Genomic DNA, 25,056 nt, shown 5'->3' on the forward strand with positions numbered 1-25,056 from the left:
AATTGTCCTACTTTAAGGATTGTATCTGTTTTCTGTAGGGATTCTGATTGGTACAACAACCCTCTCTACTCAGAACTTACAGTTCCTTTTACTTTTATCAAATATTGCTACCCTTTTTATTTTTAATAGTATCACTACTGAATCATGCAAATGTTTTCCTGAATTGGAAGCTCATGGAGATGAATCAAAAATGAGAAAGATGGAATAAAAAGAAACTTCGGTACTTCCGACTAAGGCCAAACATGGCACCAATGCGCAACTGTCATTAAGATCTGCGTACAAATAATGAGAACAATTCCCTAAAACACAAAACCTCTTCCTGACATTCCCTAGCTTTTATGTACATTGAAGTTTTGTGGATGTATTATCATTTTAATTTATCAGTGGCTCAGGCATTCACACCATATCAGAAAGCAACAGCAAACAAGAAAGCTCGAAAGAAAGTGAGACTCTAATCTGGAGTCCGAGTAGATAAAGGTCTCCCCATTAGGGTCAAAGATCAATCTGTCTCTCTTTTGGAGATTCCCCTCAACACCCAACTGCTTTATAAGCTATTGAGCAAGAACCATACAAATAAGATGATTATATCACCCTTCAGTGGTTTATTCTAGTTTTTAATTTTACTAACCCTTGGATTTGGCATCACGAAAAGAACAGAGGTCTAGAAAGGTATGTGAGCAGGTTTCTAGGCCCAGTTCTACTACAAATTGTCAGGGTCATTCTACACAGTGGCCAAGCTTCTTTGGGCCTCAGTTTTTCTCATTTATGAAAGGAAGGCTGGTGGATGCAACTTCTCAACTTTTTGTCACCAAATTTTTATGACAGAGAGTAAATAAATTCTTCTTATGGAAGCTGGAGGCAATAGCCTAAAGCTGCTTCCCACAGTCAAAAACTTCTTTGAAGTCTAATATTTCAGATTAAAATTTTGAACTAATTAATTCTCAGTGAAAAAAAGTTTATGTTTCTTTTAATATGAAAATGTTTTACAGTACTCACCAACGTACATAAATCTTAAAAATGAACTAACCCTTTAATCCGGCGATTCTAGGAAGTGATTTTGGAGAAATGGCTCCATGTGTATACAAAGATTCACATGTAGGAATAGTAACTGTAGCAATTATGTGCAGAATTGAAAAATGGGAAATATTCTAAAACTATCAGTGGGCTAAATTCATCATGGTAAGTCTACCCTGTAAGACCAGTGTCATTCAGTTTATTAAAAAGAATAAATTGATATGGAAAAATAGCCATGGTACATTTTTAGGTAAAAAAAAAACCAAGTCACAGAATATTTATTATGATCTTATTTATATTTGTAAAAACTACAAATAAGATATATGTGTTTTTAAGTATGTTTTCTAAATATCCAAGTTTGTCAATGTACAGAAAAAGGTCAGAATGGACACCCAATGCATTGTTAAGACAGCTACCTGTGGGGACGTAAATAGGTTGGGAGGTTGTAAAGAAAGACTAACTTCTCACACTATCCAGTTTTGTATCATTTAGACAATTTTTTCCCAAAAACCTCATTTCACCAAATTTAAGATACCAATTATTTTAAGACTCAACCTTAGATTATATACCCCTAAGGGAAGAAAACTGTCAATAAAACTATGAGACATCACTAGTTTTAAGATGCACATATATTAGAATGGGGGGGAGTATGCTTTAGGATCAATAAAATACAGTCTATGTCTTCACAAATTTTCACAACTTAGAAAAATTAGCACTGGCACTGTAGGAAGATTCATGATGTTTTATGCAACAAATTTGTGGACTTCAGTTAATAATTAAATGCAACCAACATGGTCTTTTCTTTTTAAACGCTAAAATCAACCTAGCCATTTTACATCTGTGCGGTGTTACTGCTCACCCTACTCTGCGGTATCCTAGCACTTCACCAAGGGCCCCGCGCATCGTGATAATTAGGAAATGTTCTGTGCTTCCCTTCTTTCTCAAATCGCCTGAATTCCACTCCTATATTCTGGGCATTAAGAACATGATCAAATGTGAGATAACTTGAAAATCTGATAAATGAGTTCTTAATTCTATCATTTGGATCAATAGAGCCAGTGAATCAAATAAGGCTCAAGACATTAATCTCTGGACATCATTTGAAATTAAACAATATTAAGGTTTCAGTAATGATTCTGGAAATAAACTGGGGAATGAATTTATTTACCGTCTAATTATTTTGGCATGACATTCACCATATTTTTCTAGCTTGATGATAAATATTCACCTCCAACTCTTACTACATTCAAGCAATATTTAAGGGGGATATTTGAGAAATTGGGCTAAAGTAAAGATGGCTTCTCTCATCTTTGTGGCCTTTCACTTTATCATGGAGAAAAATTGAACAGATTAGGCACAGTTACTCCTTTTAAATGTTATATATGAGTTTTAGAAAATAATGAATGTCTCTTAGAATTTATTATATTCCTATATTTTCTAATTGATTATTGTTTTAGTATATCCAAAGAGATAATAATGAGCTGAAGATAAACTGTAAAGCTAAAAAAAATAAAAATAAAAACCCAACCAATAAACATTCTTAATGATTAAGCATCACAACAACTATAAAACAATTATTTAGGCTTTTTTTCTTTTTTCTTTTTTTTTTGGCCAACACTCCAACACTCTCCTACTGTATAGCTAAGACATCTTCTTGTACCTTAGCCAAGAAGAAAAGATAGCATTTAAAGCAGACATATCTCTCCTCAATTATCCTGCCGTGACAAGAGTTAGAAGCTGACGTCTCATCAAGCATTTGCCTTTGATTTTTTTTTCTTCTGAGAGATGAGACTCAAGTGTTTCCAACTCAAATCGCTGTGGGCTAGAAGGATATCGTGAGTATTGGCAAGCAAATGAGCAATAGACAAAGCATCCTTCTTGGCTTCTAGAGTTAAAAATCTTAAATAAAATGTCTCCCTTTTCAAACATCTAGTCCTCTTAAAGATGTGCATCACACACACTTTCCTCCTTCAAAGATTCTTAAAAGGCCAAACATCCAGGTTCATGGCCCAAATACTAACAACTCACTTAAAATGCACAAGACACCATGATAATTGATCATTTCAGGAAGCAAATGTCACATGGTAGCACTTGCCTCCCAACTGAAGAAATTGCTTATCAGCAAATAGAACAGAATTTGGTATAAAAAAAAAACCTCAGAAATTATCTAAATCAAACCTCTTTGTTTTACAGGAGGAAAAATAAGGGATTAAATCCATTAAATGACCTGGGCAAAATAACTGCTAATAAGTGCTAAAGACCAAGACTTTCCACTCCTAGTGTTCTGTAAGTTACACTCTACTGAAACAAAACTCAACAAACTATTGACAAGGCCTCAGGAGATTAGTGCTTTCTTTTACTTGTCAATATCTATAATATTTTTGGAAATCACTGTCAAAAATCACACAAGTGCTCTGAAAATAAACCAAAGAATTTGGTAGGAACATCAAAACCTACAGAGGAAGGGGCACGTTTAGTTCTAATAAGTATGTTCATTATACGTATAATAATCATAGCGGAAAACACTTTTCTGTCTTTGAGGGTTTTACATGTGTTAACTCATTTAATCTTCCAAACCACCCGAGAAGATGGTTGCATTATTACTGACACTTCAGGGCTGTGGAACCAAGGCACCGAACATTTAAGAAATGTACCCAGGGCCACCAGTTAGGAAGTGGGAAGCTGGGACTTCATGCCTAGCAATCTTCCACTGAGTCTCTACTTTTAATCACAAAACTGTTACACATTATTGTTTCAAAATACAAAGTACAAAAAACAAACACTATTTTCCTGGTTGATAGACATGGCCAATAGAAGATAAAAGTTTTATGGAGATTAAAAAAGATTCAGAAACACCTTATCACTCACCGAACTCCTCAACAAATCTGCTGATAGAGTGAGTAATAACAGTGAAGATCAGAATCTTTTTACTATATGATGCTCAAGCTAAAAAGAAGAGAGACATTAAGGAGTAATAGGATTTAAAAAAAGGCAAAATAACAGAACTAAGTCATATACAAACTATGAAATCAAGCTCGGAGTGTTGCCCATATCCATGTTAGGATGTGTCCCTTAGACCATGTCCTCTGAACAAAAAGATTGAAAGCAAATTCAAAACATCCTGTTTTAGATTTAAGACAAGAAAAAAATAGGATGTAGGAAGTACTAACATTGTGGCATGATTTAAGATGAAAAATATTTATTATTGAAACAACATAATTATGTTTTAAAAGAATACATAAATGCAGAGTAAGGATGAGTATTGGTCTATTTAGACCTCAAACATGACCACGTGAGACATGTAGGCCATCTTCCTTTGGGCAAAGCCATAAGCACTGTAAAAATGGCCACACAGGTTTGTCTCAGACTCACTGTAGTCAAAGTCTTGAAAAGTTCAAAATCCACGGCGTAAAAATCTATAGCCCCCAGTCTGCTTGCCATTACGTTATATGAACTGTAAACTCCCTGGAGCTTACACACCAAGCAGCGGCCTACTGGAGCCCTGTCCTCCATAGGTGAGATCACATGGGTCTTACCTGAAGTGTCTGCCAGTCCGGTCTTTTAGAGTTGCTGCTGTTTTCAAAGTCCGCGTGGCCTGATGCAAACACATTAAAGGCACCTAACTCCACCTGATTTAGATCAGAATACGGACTCTATATCTATACAGCTTTCTTGGTGTAATTTTTAACTTAGCTTCATGAATATCTGAGTTCATGCCTTGATAATTATTGTAAAAGGTTAGTGGGAAAAGAAAGGGAGAGAACAAAAAATGATAACCAATCCATTTATGTCTCTGTCCTCCTCAGGTGGCTTTCTTTACCTAAGTAAGGGATATTACAGGGAGACTGGATGGAATAATATGCTCCACATAGAAATAAGACTCAAGCTGAACTCTGATAGAAAAGAACAGTTAAGGCAATGAGATGCCTCCCCGCCTTCACCCTTAAAAGAATTTTTTTCATAGTTATTGCTGACCTTCCTACAGACTGTCTTGCATCACAGGACCTTGCTCACTGAGTCACAGGACCTGATCTATGGGGTCATAGGACCAAACTCTAAAATCCTGACTGACATCATAATCTTACAGGAAAAAGAACCCCAGCAGGAAAGGAGAGTCGGGTGGCCCTGAGGAAAGGCGGGGATAGAGCCTAGCTCTGCCCTCCTTCACTTGATGATGGAAATTACAAAGAAAGTGACAAGACTGAGGACCTCGGAGAGGCCAGTTCATGGGCTCTGGTCTGATTTGAGGAATTTCTCTCCTTAGCTCTATGACATTTACATCTAGAAATCATTTCAATGTGTTTGTTAGAAAACCATCACTACTGCTAAGAACTGTTTGATTGAAGAGAATTTTCTGTTCATCATTTACCTAGACTCTGGACAAACTCCAAAATCATTCAGCTGAGTAAAACAAGTTGATTTTCTCAGTCAAATTTCTTGCAGAGACCACGAGCAGCATTTGGTTTTCCTCTCTGGTCAGTGATGCCAACGCTTGGATTCTTTTACAGACAGGCCTCATTCTCTAGAAATAGGCCAGAAAAAAACCCTGACCCCAGAAGGGGTCCTCTGATCTGTCACAAACACACTTCTTTTCCTAAAGAAATCTAATCCTTACTGTCCCTAGAGTGTTTTTCCGAAGGTCCCTAAGCATACCAAGCCTTCTGTTTGTAGCTCATCCTCCCTAGTAAGCACGAGAACATATCTCCATATTTAAAATAACTTTATTATACCTTTGAAAGTAGCAATCCCTTATTCTCTTGCGGATATGTTGCCTTTCAACCCTCTTGGGTATCTTTCTTTACATCAAACACAGTTAATTTTCCTTCTCCAAAAGCTCTATGGTAGAAATCTCCCACTTAGCATTAACTACCAATTAGCAAAGCATGGAGTGCGTCTAGACATGAATGTGTGTGAATGTGGGAGGGTGTATGTATAGTGTGTACATGCCTATGGGCGTACAGACATTTAGGCTAACACACACGGCTTATAGAAAATGACTAGTTGAAATAGTCAACATATTTGTCCTTAAAATAGAGTTACATACAAATCTAAATATTTGCTTTTGTATACACACTATAGTTTGTAATATTTACCTTTGCTTTCACTTTTATATCTATAAGGCTTCTTTTTTTTTAAAGGCTAATGGGAATTTTTTTAATCCTCACCCAAAGATATGTGTTTTTTACTGACTTTAGAGAGAGAGGAAGAAGGAAAGAGAGACAGAAAGAGAGAGAGGGGGAGACATCGATCAGCTGCACCCCGTACGTGCTCTGACCCAGGATCGAACCCGCAACCTAGGTTTGTACCCTGACTAGTAATGGAACACACAGCCTTTTGGGTCACAGAACAACACTCCAACCAACAGGCTGCCTGGCCAGGGCAATTTCTATAAGATTTCTAATGGTTTAATATATTATGGCCCCTTTTCTAAGATTGAAAACACTTAAAAATGTATTTTTTCCTCTCTAGTAAATGCCAAAAATTTTGAACTATATGTCTTTTCCATTGAAATAGACCAGGTTTCTCCCTCCAAATACTTTAGAATTTAAGCATTAGGAAGTAGATGCCATTGTATCAGAGAAATCAGCTATCAATTCTCTGTGAAGATAGCCTTGGCTTTACTTTACAAAATACAGTGTACTGTAAAAATTTGTATTTCATTGAAACTGCTCAAAATTCCAGAAGGTCCATGTAGAAGCTTTAAATTTTGCAAAGCACCCCCAGCACAGGCTAGTCTAGTACTAGTACTAGTGTGTTCAATATTTTATCAAGTGAAAACAGCACTTCGCAGAAATGCAATAAACCTGATTTAAGCAGGTTTAAAATGGCATATTGACATTTATGTGCATGGAGAGCCTGAGAGCATACATAGCAATATGTTAAGTGTGATTATGTCTGGGAGGATTTTAGGTAGGTGACTTTTTCTACTTATCCGCTTCTTCCATTGATCCAAGAACATCCCTCCTATAGTTTGTATAATAAACCTACTAAATGAAAAAAGAAGTCTGTTTTGATAGTGATTCCACAAATGTCAAAATACACATTGACTCCATTTATAAAACATGTATACCAGGGAGCAGGTCTACCAAAATCTATTGTGACTCAGATTAAAAAAAATACATAATGTATTTGAGGGGCTCATTCAGGAGCAAACGTCTTGGCCACCAAGATCTGTATGAAGACCCAGCGTGGGCAGTGAAGGTGGAATGGGGCAACCCTCCCAGAGGACAGAGTAGTGGGATTCTGTGTGTGTGATCCATCATGACCGGCCTGTTCTCCACACGGATTCATTCAGGAGCACACACTCCATTACCCGTGTCGAGGTAACCAGAGGAGTGATGTAACACGTGAAATCTCCTGTTCCCGCACAGGACCTTGCTGTGGGGGGCACTGAAGGATCTTGTATACTTGTAATTCTGAATGGTGCTGACACTTAACTACCTTCCTAGAATCCAGAGCAGAATGGACTGGCCCAAAAGGTCCCATAGGACCCAAGAATCTAAAATGCCAGACTCAAGTATGTTTCAGCATGGCTCTTGTATCCCTCTCTTTAAATGTACAATTCATGAAACACAGAGGTTACAAACAAAAATCTAGAGTGCAATAAGTGTAATATCTTCCTCTCCACCAGACTTCTAAGAAAACCCTCACACCACAGTACCCAAATCCTTCTCATACTGCAGGGATGTACGAAGGGGCTAGCAGTGGATAATACTGCTTCATTCTTATGCAGAATACAATAGTCCCTAGGCAAGATGATCTTATTACAGACTTACTTAGCATGTGCACACACTAAACGTAAGCACTTGTCACATGTTAAACCCCACGCACCCCACAAAGATGCCTGCAACAGCACGGAGTGGCAGGACAGATGCGGATGTCTCCCCAACCCCAAAGGAAGGGCCGTACTCAGCTTTTAGTGCCTGTATATTCTTGGACTGCAGCTGGCCCTCTGAGAAAAGCCTCTCCACACCTATCCATCAGACCTGTTCCGAGAGCTTTGCTTCCACCTGAGCAGACCCCCACACTTACAGCCATAAATGCATTGGCACTGAGAAAGGCTGCTGAGGATGTGGCACTCCAGGTGTGGCTTTATTTTTCACTTCACCGGGTCAGCTATTTAGGCCTAGTCTTCTCCATTGGCTTGAAGCTTTGTTCACACCATCTTGGGTAACACATCACATTATTCGTCCTTATAAAAACAAATAAACTCAAATAAGCATTCAGAGTCAGTTCACCCCCTTCGAACACCTCTGCCTTTCCCTCTGATTTATGTGGCACACTTTCAATCCCACCCTTCCGAAACCCTCCCATACTTTCACCCAGGAGTGGCCCGATGCCTTTCTTCATTCCTTGGGGTTCCCACCTTCCTCACCCCCGCAGATGTGCACAGCTCTGAGGCTCTCAGCCTGCAAGCTGCCACTGAGTCACCGGGAGCACAGCACTGCAGCACCTAGCACTACCCGCCATCAACTGCTGCCGCCGAGGCAAGTCGCTGTGCTCTGCGCTCCCCACCCTACAGAAAAACTCGGCCGTCCCGCGAGGCTGGACCAAGAGGAAAGAAAAATGTTTTCATAGTTATAATGGCTCCCCTCTGAACCAGTGCATCAGAAATTTACACAGGTCTGGAGAACGAGGTGCTGGATACTTTAGTTCCTAGCCGACTGTGTTCACAGCTGCTGGCTTCTAAAATAACTCCAATCAATCCACTTAAGTGCAATACAACAACCAATTGCCGAAAATAAAAAGTTACAATTCAATAATACATTACACGTTTCATAACTTGCCGTGGAAAGAAGGGGTGAGAAATAATCAGGCCTCCTGAGGAACCCAGCTGGGGAAGCTGGTTTACTGAACTCCTGTAGTTGCATTTTATGTTCTCCCATCCCGCCTGTAAGTGTGGACCTTGGCTATTTCAGCCAGCACTGTTCCAGCCTACGGTCCCTTGCAGTAAACTGGGAGTCTGATAATTTACGAGCACACTGGGCAACATGCAGAGAGACTTTGCGGAAACAGAGTTAGAGTTAGAGCTAACACACAGACAGGGAGGAAAAACGAAATGCCTGACCAGAACAGAGGATTTCTATCTTTCATGGATAGCACATCATTTGACACATGCGTCTGCACTGACGTATATCACAGAGGAGTTTTTGTGTTATAGTCTGTTTACTTGGTGATTGAGCCAGAGAACCTTACATAACACGGTCCTGCTTCAAAGGTAGCAACATGTATGGCATCACGCTCATGCACAGTTCCGACTCCCCACAGCAGTGCCCATTAGCCACCTCGAATCATTTTACCTTGCAAGGTTGGTTTCTACATAATTGATTTAAAAGAAAGAATTGCCACGAGCAATAGTAAAAGAAATATTCAGTAATCAGCTTTACCCTATATTCAAAAGCTAGCGTTCTGATGGTACGAGTTCAGGAATTTCAGAAAACCATTTTCATCCCGATTTTAATAGATGACATGAGCCTGACCTGTGGAGGGAAAGGAGCCCAGCTCTCTAAGCCAGCACACACGTGAGCATACTCCGGTTCCCCAGGGTAGCGTACAGGCACGCTACCCCCGCTGCCTCTGCACCGGGGTGTTGTATGACTACAACCTTTGCATCTGATTTCCTTAACAAAGCAGTAGATCCGTACCGCTTGTTTGGCCAGAAAGCACATAATACAGCTACAGCTGAGGAACTTCCATTCATGTTTGCTCAATAAACAATGTGTATTATATAATGAATGAGCCTTTTCTATGAACCCTGCTGTTGGAAAACACAGTCACTTTCTGCAGAGTTTAAGCCAGTCTACAAGGAGCAGTTACCCCTGGTGAGATCAAACGTGGACCAAGTAGTGTACAAATCCAAACAGCGTATACTCCCTTAGCTGCCTCTCCTATCATCCTAATTTCTTTTTTGCTAGACAAGAAATTATATAATAAAGAATTATTTCAGTTAACTCTAAAGTATACAGAGAACATTGCACAGCAGCCAGCAAGCACCCGAAAGATGTTAGCTTTCAGCTCCATGTTCCCTGCGTTGCCTAAGAAATGGGGGAGGGGGTGAGTTTAGTGGGAGGAGGAAGAGGAGGGGAGAGGGAATCAGCTATCCATGAAAATACTTACAGCCTCCGAGTCTTCAATTCCATGCAGGTACAAATTGTCATACATGGAGGTCTGATAATCCAGAGCACCTCTTTCAAGGCAAAAAGCAAAACTGCTACAGAAGCCACAGCTAGAGCTAAAAGATAGAAAAGGCCTGTGTGGAGAACTGCACCTGCCTTATCAATTCCTGTGGATTTGCCAGGCAAGATGCTATTCATTCACATCACACAGGGTGAGGTTATCACCAGAGGCAGTTCAGACCTGGCATTTTATCTGCCTTCCCAATACAGAGCATAAAAAAAGCAAAACCCTCTCTCAACCACAGACTGGTGACTGAGCTAGGAAAGCGGCCTCTGATTGGCTCGGCTTGCCTGCTTCAGTCAGCTGAAGAGCGTTCCCTGGGAGAGTGGAGGGCGACTGGAGCATCCTCCCCAGCAAAGAGCTGCTTCCTGTTTCGCCTGCACTGTATAGTTCTGCTATAAACACATCGATATCTAAGAGGCTGCTTGGAATGTTTGGAGAGGCAAACTATTGGATACTCTCAACACAACTGCTCATCTTCTTAATTAAATTCACAATTGAAGGGAGGTAGGGGAGCAAAGGGAAAATTTTATTCTCAGAGAATACTCTGTAAAGACAGGCAAACAGATACTAATCTCCATCCAACATCTGTACTTAACAGATGCAATTTCAATCAAACGGGCAAATAGTCACTTAATAGTTTTTTTTTTTAAAGGAATAAGGTAAAAAAAATGGGTAGAAAAACAGATGGTAAGATTTCTTGTGGGACTTTGTACTGTAAAAGTTTTCAATATTCTCACTGAAAAGTTTTCAATATTCTCTGCCTCACTGGCAGGAAAATACCTCTTTAACCCAACTAGTGAAATGTGAAAAAAGAAACCAAAAGCTCTCAAAAGTCTTCATTTTCATGTAAAAATTTTAATGCCTCTCCAGTTTAATTTTTTTAACTGCCTTTAAGTAACAGCCAATGCTTTAGCTTAAATCCTTTATCCCATTTCCAATGTTTAGACCTTTAATATTCCTCAAACACCCTGTACCTTTTCCCAAAAACTCAAACAGACAAGTCCCACTCCCTCCCCTGGCTGCCACCACACCACGGCCCCATGTGACCTAAGACGGGTCCCACCCTGGAGCTCACCTAAACACTTAAAAGGGTTTTCTGGTCCACCAATACGTGCTGCAGGTTTAAAACAGGAGAGCTCCACAGTGCACTCTAAAAGAATCCAGCTTTGTTTGGGGGTGGGGGGGAAGACGTTGGTGAGGGGCAACAAACAGAATCTAGAGAAGCCGAATGACTGATTGGGGTAAGCGATGACCCAGAAACTCAGAGGCGCTGAGTCCAGTATCAGCTTCACCATGAATCGGTCAGACGATTGTGGACCAGTCACCATCCTATGGATTTTAGTTTTTTCACCTACCAAATTGAGGTTAGAGGTAACTCAGAGGAAGAACTTTCAAAATCTAAAGTGCAACATAAACACTTATCAATGACAACCCTGCTTTGTCAGCTGGAAGGCACTGGCTGCTGTTCATGGAGCTCAGCACGGGACTAACTGGCTGGCCCTGGACCTAGGAAATGAGGTCCGTCCTTCTAGCCGCTATCTCTGAAAAGTGTAACTCTTAAAGAAACAAACCTGAGTCACAAAAAGCAACACCAGAACTACAACTGTCCAGCAGAGCGCAGTTCTTGCGAGTCTGCAATGACCCCTTAATGTCTTTCAGTCACAGCTGTGCACCTTCGGAAGGGCACCAGTACTTAGTCACTTTCAAATACAAACAATAGCAAGGGGACTCGTCTGTCCTTCAGAGCCCCAGAATCGGAGGGTTCACAGAGGGTGCCATCTGTGCCGACACAGAGGGAGAAGGGCAAAAGAGAAAGGGCGGGACTGGCAGGATACCACAGGAAAACACCTGGTGCCGGCTCTACCTGTCAACGACTGTGTCCTGGAGGAAGTCACTTCCCAGGCTGCCCCTCAGCTCTCCTCTCCATGATGCAAGAGGATTGAGTCGAAGGATTTGTAAGCTCAAATCCTTGTATCAGATTCTGTCATTTTAATGAACTCTGTAACTATAGAGAGTTGTGATAGTTTAGCCAGAATCCACAGAAAATTGAGGCAAGAGGGTCTTTTTTTCTCTTTAGATTTTCCAGATCATTTCCTTACTTTACCACCTCAGTTGAGAGTATAAATATTCCCTGAGTATCTTAAATGGAAATCTAAGGTAAGGAGGGGGGTGGAAGAGGGGGCAGCAGAGGCAGTCCACTTCCATTATTCATCCAAATGAGAGGAACTGCCCCCTAACGGGAACACCGTACATGACTCAATTCCTTGTGTTTCCCTGCCTCGGAGTGCTCCCCACAGCTAACGTGAGGGTCTAAAGGAAGTGTTTAAAGCTCAGAGGCTCACTTTGTGGTAGACTAATTCATGCAGCAAGCGAGTCTGACTCAGGGTGGGATGTCAGGAGGACGGCACTTGACCAAGCACAGCAGCCTGTGGTTACTCCCTGCCACCCTTCCTCCAACCCCTCAAGGACTAAGAGCAGATGTAAAACAGGGGCAGCCTCACTCAGCCTGCTCCTCAGGAGCTTAGAAAAACACTGGACTCAGAATCACAAATTTTTAGAGGTGGGAGAACCCCGGAGTCACCTAACCCAGCCCTCATTGTAATACCCAGAATGGTTAAATTGCTGTATTCAAAGCCATAATTTTCTAGCGTTGAGTGTTCCTCCCCACTCCCTTCTTGAGGGGGTTTTCAGGATGAGGGACAGTGGACATGTTCCCAGAAGGAATTTGGTAAAACAGAAGGAGGCCACTTTGGGGGGGGCAATTTTTTTATTACCACTCCTTTCCCTCTAAAAATTGTCTAGTCACAAGGCATTTGGTCCTCCACAAGCTGCCAACTGAAAATCAGTTTAGTAGATTAGGGAAGCCCCTAGCATTTGGATGTACTTAGAATGAGCACTGCACCTACAAGTCAGGGAAGATTCAACTCCATGTGCAGGCCGATCCCAGCGTTCCAGAGGGACCCCAGTGAGAGACTCAGACCGGACTTCCCCAAAGGAACCCTGAGGAGTTCCCAGGAAAATGAACTCAAAGCTCCAGGAGGATCTTGGAACTGAGCATCTCTATCCCAAGATGCTCTGAACTAAGAGCTGGCTGAAAAGCCGTGAGAGGCCCTGGGAGCATTCTGGGCCTGTTTCAGGTCCCAAGTCACCAGCTTTTGGTCAAAGGGCTTCGGGATTCCAGCAGGTCTAAGTCCCAAGAGCCCAATTTCAAGGGTATCACACTGAACTGCAGCAAGAGGTGAAAAGTAACTAAGAAATTGGTAGTCTCTTGGTTTGACTTCAAGAGTTCTCTGGTGAAGTGATTGGTGGAGAGGATGGTCCGCTTCTCCTACCTGAGGTTACAGTGAGAACAAGTGTGGCGTCCTTGCGGCTCGCCCTGTGTTGGTGTTTGCCAGTAACCCCCTACCTCTCAACACTGAGTAGCCTCCAAAGTCTCATACCCAAAAAGACTCTTTCCCACTTTGAGATTGCTTGCTGCCTGTTTCTGACCCACTTCCTTTCAAGTCATCTCTCACAAGGATCAGTAATAACAGTTCAGAGTCAAAAAAGACCCTATAACAAGGCCTGCTCGTGTGATACGGCTATAAATTCCACTGATGGGTTTTTTTTTTCTGTAAGTCAGGACTTTACCTATAGTTTTGTTATTTTTTAGATTTAAAATAGTAATGGAGAACATCTTTTTTAAAAATTATTTTATTGTTGTTCAAGCACAGTTGTCTGCATTTACCGCCCACTACTCCCCCCTACCCCGTAAATTCCATATGATTCTTGGTAGAGAAGTTGTTCTTGCAATTTGACAAATGCCTCAACTGAGCTCAGTTCAGCAGAGGAAGTGGTATGGTCCTCAACAAGTCAGGAAAGCTCTCTTCCGTATCTCAAGAGAACATTACTTGGAGTTAGTCTTTGTTGGCTTCAAATGTAGGGACATGGAGTCCCTTTCTCTTACCCAGGCTGAGCTTCATGGCACAGCAAACAAAGGGAATGGCGGTGGAATGCAAAGGGCAAGCATTTACTTCTCTTTTCCATGTGTTTGGAAAGAGGGAGAAGAGGGAGAGAAAAACCAAGAGGCAGCTGATCCGCTCTGAGTTTTAGACAGCCATGACTAAGATGAGAGGGGTAGAAGTGGAAGCTACCAGAAATTCTGCTGCCCGATTTCCACCCAGGTTTTTCCGGAATGTAACTTTCCTAAGCCGTGTAGTTACGAGTTCTACAGGAGGACTCTGAGAGGCCAGGGAGGGGACAAAGGGATCGTGTTTGGACTCCCGCTGGCTCTGTGAATTAGAACACAAGCCCACAACAACGTCATTAGTTGGCAATTCAGCTATAGGCGTTATTTTGCTTTTTGTTTTATTTAAATTTTGTGAAGTGACCACAGTGGGCTAGATAGTTTTCTCCCTCTTTGGCTCCGCAAGAGCTAATCCACTCCCTCGTTTTCATCTAGAAGTCTGTGGCACAGAGAGCATATATATTGTAACCCCGTTTCCTTAATAATGTGCTTCAGACAGGTGTCGGTGGGGCCGGCAAAGGAATGAAAACAAAACATAACAAAGCATCGCAGACGACTGATTCCCCTCTCACTCGTCCTCCGAGTTTTAATTTAAACCTCACCACTTAGGCAGGCATGTCCTTGAGTGTCTCTGGGCCTCATCTGTAACACTGAGATAAAAATAGTTCCGGACTTAATGAGTTAATAAATGAAAGGTGCATAGGAATTTCCTGGTGCACAGAAGGCAGAGAGAAGAATCGGCTTTTTTTTAAGGGAAGTCGTATGGAATCAGGACCGCCTACATAGCCCAGCTCCAAGGAGCCCCCACACTGCGGTTTGTGTGCACAGTATCCCTGGGCAGTGAGACAGGAGCACTATGCAGCAGGGTGGTTAAGAGCAGGGGCTCTGGAGCCAGACTGCCCACAAATCCCTGCTGTGCCACTTCCCAGCTGGATAGCACTTAGCAAGCTCCTCTGCTTTCCTCTGCCTTCATTTCCTTACTTATAAAATGAGGACTATCCCAAGATTGTTCTGCAGACAAAAGCCCTGATAGAAGAAAGTGCTCAGAACGGTGCCTGGCACAACTCAATGCTGTACAAGCATCAGCTGCTTCTTCCTTTGGGTCTGGCCTGAAGCCCTGGTTCCCTGTGCCCCTGGGCTGGGATCCCTAATACTTGCCCCTGGTGTTGGCCTGATCCTCTCAAACCCCACCTGGGACCCCAGTCTCCACCAGCAGAGCTGAGACAAGTATCCTGCCTCTTATTGCCCTACTTAGCTTTGTGCCAGCCTCCTCCGGGCTGCCTACCTGTTCATCTGGCCAGACTGATTATTCCTTATGCTGAAGCTGGCATGCGAGCCAGGCCACCGTGGCCTGATAATACCCTGACCCTTCTTCAGCCACCCTGCTGAACTCTGCATCTTTCCTGTGTGCCCTGGGCACCAACCACCCCAACACTGGCCTTCCCAATGGCCTGGTGTCTTGCCAAAATAGAGTTCTTACCTCCATCACCCCCACCAACCTCTCCTGAACTTCCCCGACCTGTCACAAGCCACTGCCAAGAAAACACCCCCATGAAAATCCTGTGACACATGCAAATACTGGTTCTCACCAAGGAGGCAAGAAGCGGGTGAGAAGGACAGACAGAAACACAGACAGATAGGGATAAAGAGGCAGACAGAAAGCCCTAGACATTCAAAAGAAGAATGACTATATGGACTAGCTCCCCTCCTCTCTGCTATTCTCGATGGCTCCAGGAAAAAATAATACTTCATAATTCATAAAAGAGTGAGCGTAGGTGAGGTAAAAATTCCCATGGCCTATTCAACTTGCCAGAAAATGACAGATCCCACCCCATGATTGACGTATTACTCAGTATTCTCTCGCTTTCTGAAATTTCTGTTAAAAAAAAATGCCAATCTCTTGGCAAAAACAATCCATACAGCCACAATTTTCATTAATGCTATGCCGCTCTATTTTCCACTCTGCTCCAAAATGAAGTGAGGAGACTGGTCCAGCTGGTCTCCTCCCTGCTGCCTCTACATCGTTCAGCTAACATTGTCAGTGCTAATTTAACAATTACAGCTTTCGATTGCCGGCTGCTCTGCACTATTTTCCAGGCTGGGAACTTAAAGATCAGCAAGACATGACTGCATCCCCCTGGAAGCCAACAGAGGGATGGTGTGGTAGCAATACTAGGTATCCTTAGGACAGAAGCTGAACCAAGGTGATGGGTACAATCAAAGCTCTGAATTTGAGAATCTCCAGTGAGAGCTAAGAGAGTAATTTGATTCCTTTATCTGCACAGCTTCAGCAGGGGTGGGAAGCAGGAAATCGAGAAGGAAGGCATAGGTTTCATTTATGAACAGGGCAGAAATGAGTCAGCCACCAACTTCCTACCCTGGCCTGGGGCAGCCCACTTCCCATGATCCCAAATCTGCTATGAAGAAGAAACAGGTCAGTTTGTTTTTTATGTAAAATTTTATTTTATTTTCTATTTTGCTACTGCTTTTAGGTAGAAATTCATGTTTTTCTTTCCTAGGGGGAGTTTTTCTCCATGATTTGGTAACACAGTTTACAGAAAGATGCATTCATTCACCTAATAAACATCCCTAAATGTTAGTTGAGTCCCTAATATCACCTCCAAACCAAAATCAGATTGTGTCGGCTCCTGCTTCAAGGCTTCCCCATTGCTCTTAAGATAAAGACCCAAATCTTTAACATGGTCTAGCCACAGTCTCAACATTTCTCTTCTCATGTCTCTCTTTGATTTTTATTTTTAAGTAATTTTTTTTATTTTTCAATTACAGTTGACCTACAATGTTAAATTAGTTTCAGGTGTACAACACTGTGATTAGACATGTATACAACTCATGAAGTGATCACCCTGATAAGTCCAGTGCCCATCTGACACCATATACGATCATTGCAATATTATTGACTATATTCTCTGTTCTGCATTTGTCATGCTGAGTGAAATAAGTCAGACAGAAAAAGACAAATGCCAGATGATTTCACTTATATGTGAAATCTACAAAATAAATGAACAAGCAGAACAGAAGGAGAATCATAGATATAGAGAACATTTAAAAAAAACTTTATTGAATTTATTGGGGTGACATTGATTAATAAAATTCTATAGGTTTCAGGTGTACAGTTCTGTAATATACCAACTATATTGTACTGTGTGTTCACCACCCCAAGTCAATTCTCCTTCCATCACCATTTACTCCCCCTTTACGCTCTTCTACCTCCCCCCACCCTCAATACAGAGAACATTTTGATGGTTGCTAGATGGAAGTGGGTAGAGGGGATGGCTGGAAAAGGTGAAGGGATTAAGAAGTACAAATTGGTAGTTACAGAACAGTTGCATCTCTCATTTTGCACCTCTGTCCCTTTTACCCTCTCCCCTATAGCCCATCTGGCCTTCCTGGACACATCACACTCCCTTCCATGACCAAACTCTGTCTATTCTGAGCCCTTTGCCTAAACCCCACACTTCCCCCAACCCCGTCCCCACGAACATGCATTAGTGAGGTCGATGAATTAATATCCATCCCCAGAGTGTGAGTTCTGTGGAAACAGGAATCACCATTATATCCCACCCCCCCCCCCCCCGCCTACCACAGAGCCTTGCACATACATAGTTTTCAATAAATATGTGAATAACTCACAATGGCCCTGAACTCCCTGGCTACTTCTGCACTGAGGCTGCCAAAACAGGGCCGTGACTAAAAGAAACATTTTTTAAATGCTCCCAAAATGAAATTTGGATATTTTTTGGAGCTAAGAAAACCCAGAGCATGAACATTCCTAGAGGGTCCTCACCAAATTGTCCTCATGGCCTGACTAGGAGAGAGGGGTCCTGTTCAGAGTCAGATTCTTACATATCAACTAACCCAGGTGTTGTTTTCACAATGCCCCTATTTCAATGAAAACGTAGTGTATAGTGTGTGGATGAGTTTTTGTTTGTTTGTTTGATTGATCGATTTTGGTGCTGGAGCAAAGAGCCCGTGATCTTTCATACCTTCATTACTTTTGAACACAATGTTTCTCTGTCTGAGAGGCCAGCTCCACTCTGCCATGCCCCACCCTCAACTGCTTCTATTTGGTGAGTTCGTTCCCTCCTTAAGGCCCCGTGTAAATGTCAGTAAGACCTTCCCCAACTCCCGCAAACATCAGGCACTCTTTCTATACTCCCATCGCACTCTATTCTCCCGCACTTCTCTCTACTCATGGGCCTACCACACAACAGTGTCATTCCTCCAGTAGGCCTGTTTCCTCCACTACAAGATGAACAACTCAAGTAAGAACCATGTCGTACTCAGCTGTGTACCCCAAATGCTCCATTCCATAGGAAATCCTCGATGAATACCGGCTACAGGAACTAAACGATGAACATAGAAAGAAACCCACGCTTTGAGCCCTGATGGTGTTGCCCCCACCATAATCCACGCGGTCTTCTCCAGCAGATGTTGGAGACCTCCCCGTGGGGCGACAGAGAAGGTAATGAGCCGGAAATGCGTGAGGCCAGTTTTAGGGCTGCTGCAGGTTTAGAAAACAAGCTACAAAATGAACAGGGGTGTCAGAAAGTCAGATGTGAGCTGGACCTTGGTCAGTGTTAGAGACTTTTCTTGGGTGAGATCTATGGGCAGAGGAGATACTGCTAGATGGTGAATGGACAGTAGCATTAGAGTTCTGGCATGTTTCCCAAAATTTTCTTGCCTTAGAGCATGTTTTCGGAGAAACGCCTATTTCCCCTTGGAAAAGAGTGCCAGGCTGTGTACCGTTTTAGGCCAGGAACTACCTCTTATCTTGTCAATACGCCCCTTTCTAAGCCAGTGTCTTTCACAACAGCTGGAAAACAGGAGCTCAATAACTACACTGGAAAAAGCCGAACAAGCTGGCATGATGTGGATGACCCCACAAGACAACACAGCACTGAGTGCACCGCGGGTCTCCAGTTCTAGAGTATCTCAGGTGGCCTCAGGCACCACACACACCAGAAACTCAATGGCGGAGCAGGGACATCTGACTTACCCCAAAATACTGAGCTTAACGTAGCAATACTCATTCTAGGTCCCACCTACAAGTAGACCTAGAGCCTTTTAAAGGGCTGTAGGACTTGAGTAGGGCCATCTCAAGCAATGGCTAGTTCTTGGTTTCTGCAGCTCAGTGGACAGTCATGCGAGAACGGCAGTTGGGGTGCACACTGCTGAGCTTTGATTTCTCTATTATTCCATGTGGCCAAAATGACTAAAAGCCCTCGTATCCATTCTCCACTTCCTCATTGTAGCAATAAACCCCATTCCACACCCAATTTTAGCAAGGAATATGCATCTCAACTAGGAGCTACATTTTACAGCATCCTTTGCAGCTAGATGTGATCCAGTTCTTGCCAACAGAATGAGTGAAAGTAATGTGTCCAAGTTACATTTCGTATTCTTGAAAGAATACTGATTGCCCAGCACATACTCTTTTACCCAGTCCTTTGCATGTGGTGCTAATGAACTAATTTCCACCATATATGTGAATGATGCAGAGCAATTAGGCTAAAGAAAAATGAGTCAGTAAATGACATGTAGAGAGAGGGCTACTCTGCTGTTCTGGAATGCTCTCCTGTAGGTGAAAGAGAAAGACTCTTCCATCTTATTTAGGCATTTTTACTTGGGAATGTCTTTGTTGAAGCAGCTTATGCTAACTGATACCAGCTGCAAAAGTAACTGAAATATAGAGTTCATTAGAGCAGGAACAAGGCAACCAGAAAAATATGTCCAGAAGGTAGATACTGGACTCAGAAAAGTGCACCTCACTGGTTTGTCGCTTCTTCTCATTCTTTTACAAAATGGTCACAAAAGCAAGGTGGTGTTCAGTTCTAGCAAATCCCCAATAAAATCAGAACATTACTATGCAATTGTTAATCCTCAATAAGCATGTTTATTTTCTGAAATCAAAGATTTGGAACAAAAACAAAATGTTGGTAAGCTAAACACAACATAAATTGCCAATTTTTTATATCATTTTTTTCAAAGCCCAAATGAATTCAAAGAAAATCTTTAACCCTATTCAGTTTTAGAATTAAACTAGACCACTATAAAAAAGGAAAATATACAGCACCTTTTAGTAAAGTCCACAAGGATTTGCTCATGAATTTTGTATCTTCAAAATAATTTCTCTTAGTTCCCAATCTGTCTGGTCCTTTCCTTTGCAACAGTGGATGGAAACTCAGTTGGAGCACCAAGTCCAAAGCCTTTCCCCAAGAGGCACAGACAGAAACAGGCTGCATTACTTGATCTAAATTCTAATTCTCAGAAGTGATTCTTGCATTCAGTATTCAAAGAAAATAGCAATTATCACCTAAAAACAATATACATTTGGGGATAAATAATATGAATACTATACATGAATGCTGATAGAAAACAGAGGAGAATGTAAAAAGTTATCAATAATTTCTTGTATCTGGCGATGTGTCTCAAAATCGAAAAGCATAAACACAGAATGGAGACTTTGGCAACACACACGGCTTTGCAAAGGTGTTTGGCAATGCATTTTCTTCATAACAAGAAGTCCTCCTCAAATATTTAAGAAAGATTGAAAATTAAAGTACCAACATCCAAGTAAATATTTAGGTGCCATGTCCCTTACAGCACCCCAAACTCACGGCACTTCTGAGCCTCATGTAGGATGGAAAGGTATAAATACTACTTGATCCCCCGTTTCTGTGTACATTAAAAATCTATTTTCTTTTAAACTGGGAAAGCCAATAGTATCATAATTTTCAAAAACAGTAGTTTAAAACAAATTATTTCTAGCAGTCCTTCTAAACTACTCTTTCAACATCAAATTAGCTCTAAATACATATAAAACACGAGAAGACAGCAAACTAGTAACTCGTCAGTCTGGAAGTAAAGTCAAATCCTGATGTTCCCTAGGTTTCTCGGGCTCCTCTACCTGTCCATTTAAACTTATGGATCCCATGAATATGGAGCAAATGTCTTAATATAATTTGGGTATGTGTACACACAATGAAAGAGATAGAACACACCGATACTCCATTACAGAAACACGGGGTAAATTCATAAACACATTGCTCCCAGAGTATAATCAGAAGGCACTAGGAGAAGGAACATTATTAGTCAATGTTCAGATTTTCCTAAATTAATGAGAAATTATGAGCTTTCCCTACCAAGTACCTTGAAAGCTTTCCATCAAAGCCTTGAACTAAAAAGACAATGTCAGGCAGATGGTTTGCGGGCCTCAACGAAAAAAGGCTTACCCTTTTAAAAGATTATCTACCAGAACAGTAAGATATTAACCAGCACAAAGTGAATAATGATTCACTTTTGGAATCATTATCCTACCTTCAGTCAAGCAAATTGACTACCAAGCATTTTGGGAGAAAAAGAAAAGGTCCAGTAGGAGAAGGGATGACCAAGGTAACTTTATAGCCAGTAGAGACATTGATTTCCCTTCACGCTCAGCTCTTGTTGGTTGTGTTGACTTCATTTAAATCATATACTTCAGGAACATAAAAAAAAAACAGAAAAATCTGAAGGGTTAGAAATCATGGGAAAGTTTCCTAACATCACACAATTCTGAAACAATAAAAGAAGAGAATAAAGTACATTTTTCATCATATTCATCCTCCATCTACTTGACTACTGCCATCTCTACTTTACATCTTTCTCACTTCATTCCCATTTCATCCACTCATTACACTTTCCCCCAAACACGTATGTGTTTATAATCCAGCTTCCTGCTGCTGCTGCTGCTTGAAACCAGCTTCAGCATTTTCCTGATCTACTGAAATTTTCCTTGACTCTTCCCTTCACAGGTCAACTCTCTGTAATTAGATCTTCCACTGCCAATTCTACAAATTTGTCAAAGCATTTCCAATGAGTATATTTATTTTTCTAATTATAAAAATAATTTTTTAAGAAAGTACTATTGAAGAAAACTTGACAAATTAAGAAAAGTGTAAAAATAAGAATAAAAAGCTGCTGAAACATACGGCGGGGCCAAAGTAGGTCTACAGTTATGAGTACGCAAAATGGAGTTTATTCTTGTATTATTATCTGTTAATGATTGCATTATTTTCCACATGAACAACTGTAGACCTATTTTTTAACAGTATGATTGCTGTTAATACTTCGGTGTCTTTCTCTGTGCGCATCTTGTCTCACGTTTAGAGCACGCTCCATATAAACTTCTGTGTTCTCATAACAACAACACAAGCCTTTCCTCACACTACTACAACTCCTCATAAAAATAATTTATTGCAATTACATATTTCATCATATAAATATAATATGCAGTTCCCATCGTTTTGCTCTTATAAATAATGCTGGAATTATATTAGTCAGCAATTCAGATGATTCTGGGGGCTAGACTCCAGATAATTTGGGGTCACACATATGAACATTTTAAGCCTCTTGATTGCATTGCCACATGCTATACAGAATGAGTCTACCAATTTATATTCCTATTAGTGTGATGTGAAGTTCTAATTCTTAGCCCTATCACCAGTAATAAGGCAAGGGGGGACCTAAAGGTCTAATTTTTTCGTCTGTTAATTTGATATGCAAAAAGTGGCATCTCACTGCTGCCTTAATTTGCTGATGAACATACATGTGAAAAGCTATGTGTACACATAAGACACTGCCTTCTTCACAGGCATGGCAAATCTACTGGCTCTGCATGAGGAATTTTCACATCTAAGTAACAGAGACTGCGCTGCTCTTGTTTCGTCTCTTGGGGGAAAGTCTCGTGAAGATGACATCCAAGGCTATAGCTGTCCACAGTGGCAGGAGATCGGCATCACCTGCTCTGTGTACAACCTATTTACCCTCGAAAAGTCAAGCTCAGTAGAGGTTCTACCATCTTTATTTTCTAAAAATTCCATTGCCTTTTCAGTAGGCGACTGAATGAGAAGACCACTGGGCTAAGACTGCGACAGCTACATATCTCAGCTGTTCGGCGAATAGGCTACTGCATGCAATTCCTTAGGCATATGATGAAGGGCGTTATGTCCTAAGCCTTCATGTTGTTCTATGGTGCTGACCTTATATCCATAAAGCAACCTACTCACCCTGTGAAATCTACTTTTACCAGGTGACATAACATTGCCCATACCTCTTAGTCTCATTTCTAAGGATGATCGTGTTTCACATGAAAAGAAAGTAATCTAAATACTGATGTACCTTTTGTCTATATACTCAGCATTTGGCATAAGTATTTACACAGTAGAAAAGTATCTGGTGTGAATTTTCAAAATGGCATCTCTTCCAACTCAGAGACAGCTTCTGCCTGTATTCTATGGGCCAGAGATAAATATTCATATTATTTACTGAGTTATGGTGATGTTTACCAAAATATGAAATCCCAGCTAACTCTTGGGCCCACCCCCAATCCCTCTCCCATCTCTAAACAACCAATTACTCCCCTCGCACCCTACTAAACATCATACTGGAAGTTAACAGCTGTTGATAAGGTTGTCACATGGCTTAGCACACTTGTCAACCTGACGTAATGTGGACTTATGAAGTGCCCTCGTCTCCCAATCAGAGCTAACACCATAATGGGGGAAGATGTGAAGGGAAACAAAAGGAGATCTGATGTGAGAAAGACAAGTTCCTGCCACATCAAATCACTTGGCTGGAATACAGGAGCGTAGGGACAGCCTGGGTCCGGTCAGACCCCCTCCACATTGCCTGGCTCCGAGTGCCCCCTTTGGCCTACTCCCCACTGGCGATCACAGTTTGGAAAGGTACACGTCATCGGCACGAGGAGGTCTGCCACAGTTGTTTCAGAGATCGTTTCTTTCCCATCAGGTGCTAGAAGTGGTCATCCCCTACCACTACAGAGAAAGGGGGAATGGAAGGAGGGCCCCAACTTAAGTGCTAAGAGCCAGTACCTACAATGTCAGGTCAGGATGGAATGAGTAAATTCATGTCCTTGACAAATCCATAAGTGGAAAACTCACTCCAATTTTCCAACAAGAAAAGGAAGGGACAGATTTTCAAAATTAGGATGAACATGAGTTCAAACGAATTACTTTATCTGGTCTGTAGACCCATTCCTTCCCGAAGTATCAACATTACCATGACAACTGTTACCTTGGGCTCTTGGTACAAATTAATTGACAATGATGGAAAGGCTATTTGAACTTCAAAAATTAAATCTTTATATGGCAGTGAATATTCTTTATGGTTTACTGCTGCAGCTCAGGGCGGGCGCTTCAATCTCTGGGCTTGGCTGAGTTCAGGGCAGCAAAGTGAACACTGTGTTTCACTCTGTCCATCTGTTTCCAGAGGCCACTCTGCCTGCCTTTGGATTGTTTCTGTCATGGACCCATCCTCAAAAAAGTCTTGGGACAGGAAAGCTTGGACCCACTGACCATAAGTCATGATGATGCATTAAAAAAATGGGGGGGGACCTTGTTGATGTTTTGAACCAAGTGAGAGAAAAAAGCATTAACAAGTACAGCAAACTTGGTGACTGGAATTAGCAAACCAGGACACACATACGAAAGTGTAATCACAAGGTCACACATTCACAGCTAGCCACTTAGCTGTGTGTCACTGCAAATCACCACGCTAGCACTTTCTCTCGTCTTCATATTTTTTTTATTTTTCAAATTTAGTGCCATTATAAATGCTGTTAACTCAGACATCTTAGTACCTATGCACAAAGAGAGCCCATCACAGTTTCTACAAGATCCACCAATCTAAATCTTTCCTTTTGTATATTTTCATTTCTCATGACAATATTTCAGTCATATGCATCATTTCCTGGTGTCCATTCTTGAGCATTTATACATTTGCATAAATTTGCCCACCTTTTAAATGCTTTCTCTTTCCTCAATCCCTGGGAGTGTAGG

General features: G+C 41.6%; 1 protein-coding gene across 3 annotated transcripts in view; it reads right to left on the bottom strand.

Annotated features, from left to right (window-relative positions):
- Positions 1–25,056, bottom strand: part of CACNB4 (calcium voltage-gated channel auxiliary subunit beta 4) — a 466,152-nt gene that overhangs the window by 116,310 nt on the left and 324,786 nt on the right. The window contains exon 1 of one of the 3 annotated variants that reach the window (XM_053918675.1): positions 10,132–10,419. The exons of the other annotated variants lie outside the window; for them this stretch is intronic. Within the exon in view, the coding sequence (XP_053774650.1) occupies positions 10,132–10,176 (45 nt within the window). The 5' untranslated portion in view covers positions 10,177–10,419. Of the gene's footprint in view, positions 1–10,131; positions 10,420–25,056 lie in introns of those variants that run through there. 3 annotated transcript variants of the gene reach the window in all.

The sequence above is a fragment of the Desmodus rotundus genome, chromosome 2 (assembly GCF_022682495.2).
Source record: "Desmodus rotundus isolate HL8 chromosome 2, HLdesRot8A.1, whole genome shotgun sequence".
NCBI lineage: Eukaryota > Metazoa > Chordata > Mammalia > Chiroptera > Phyllostomidae > Desmodus > Desmodus rotundus.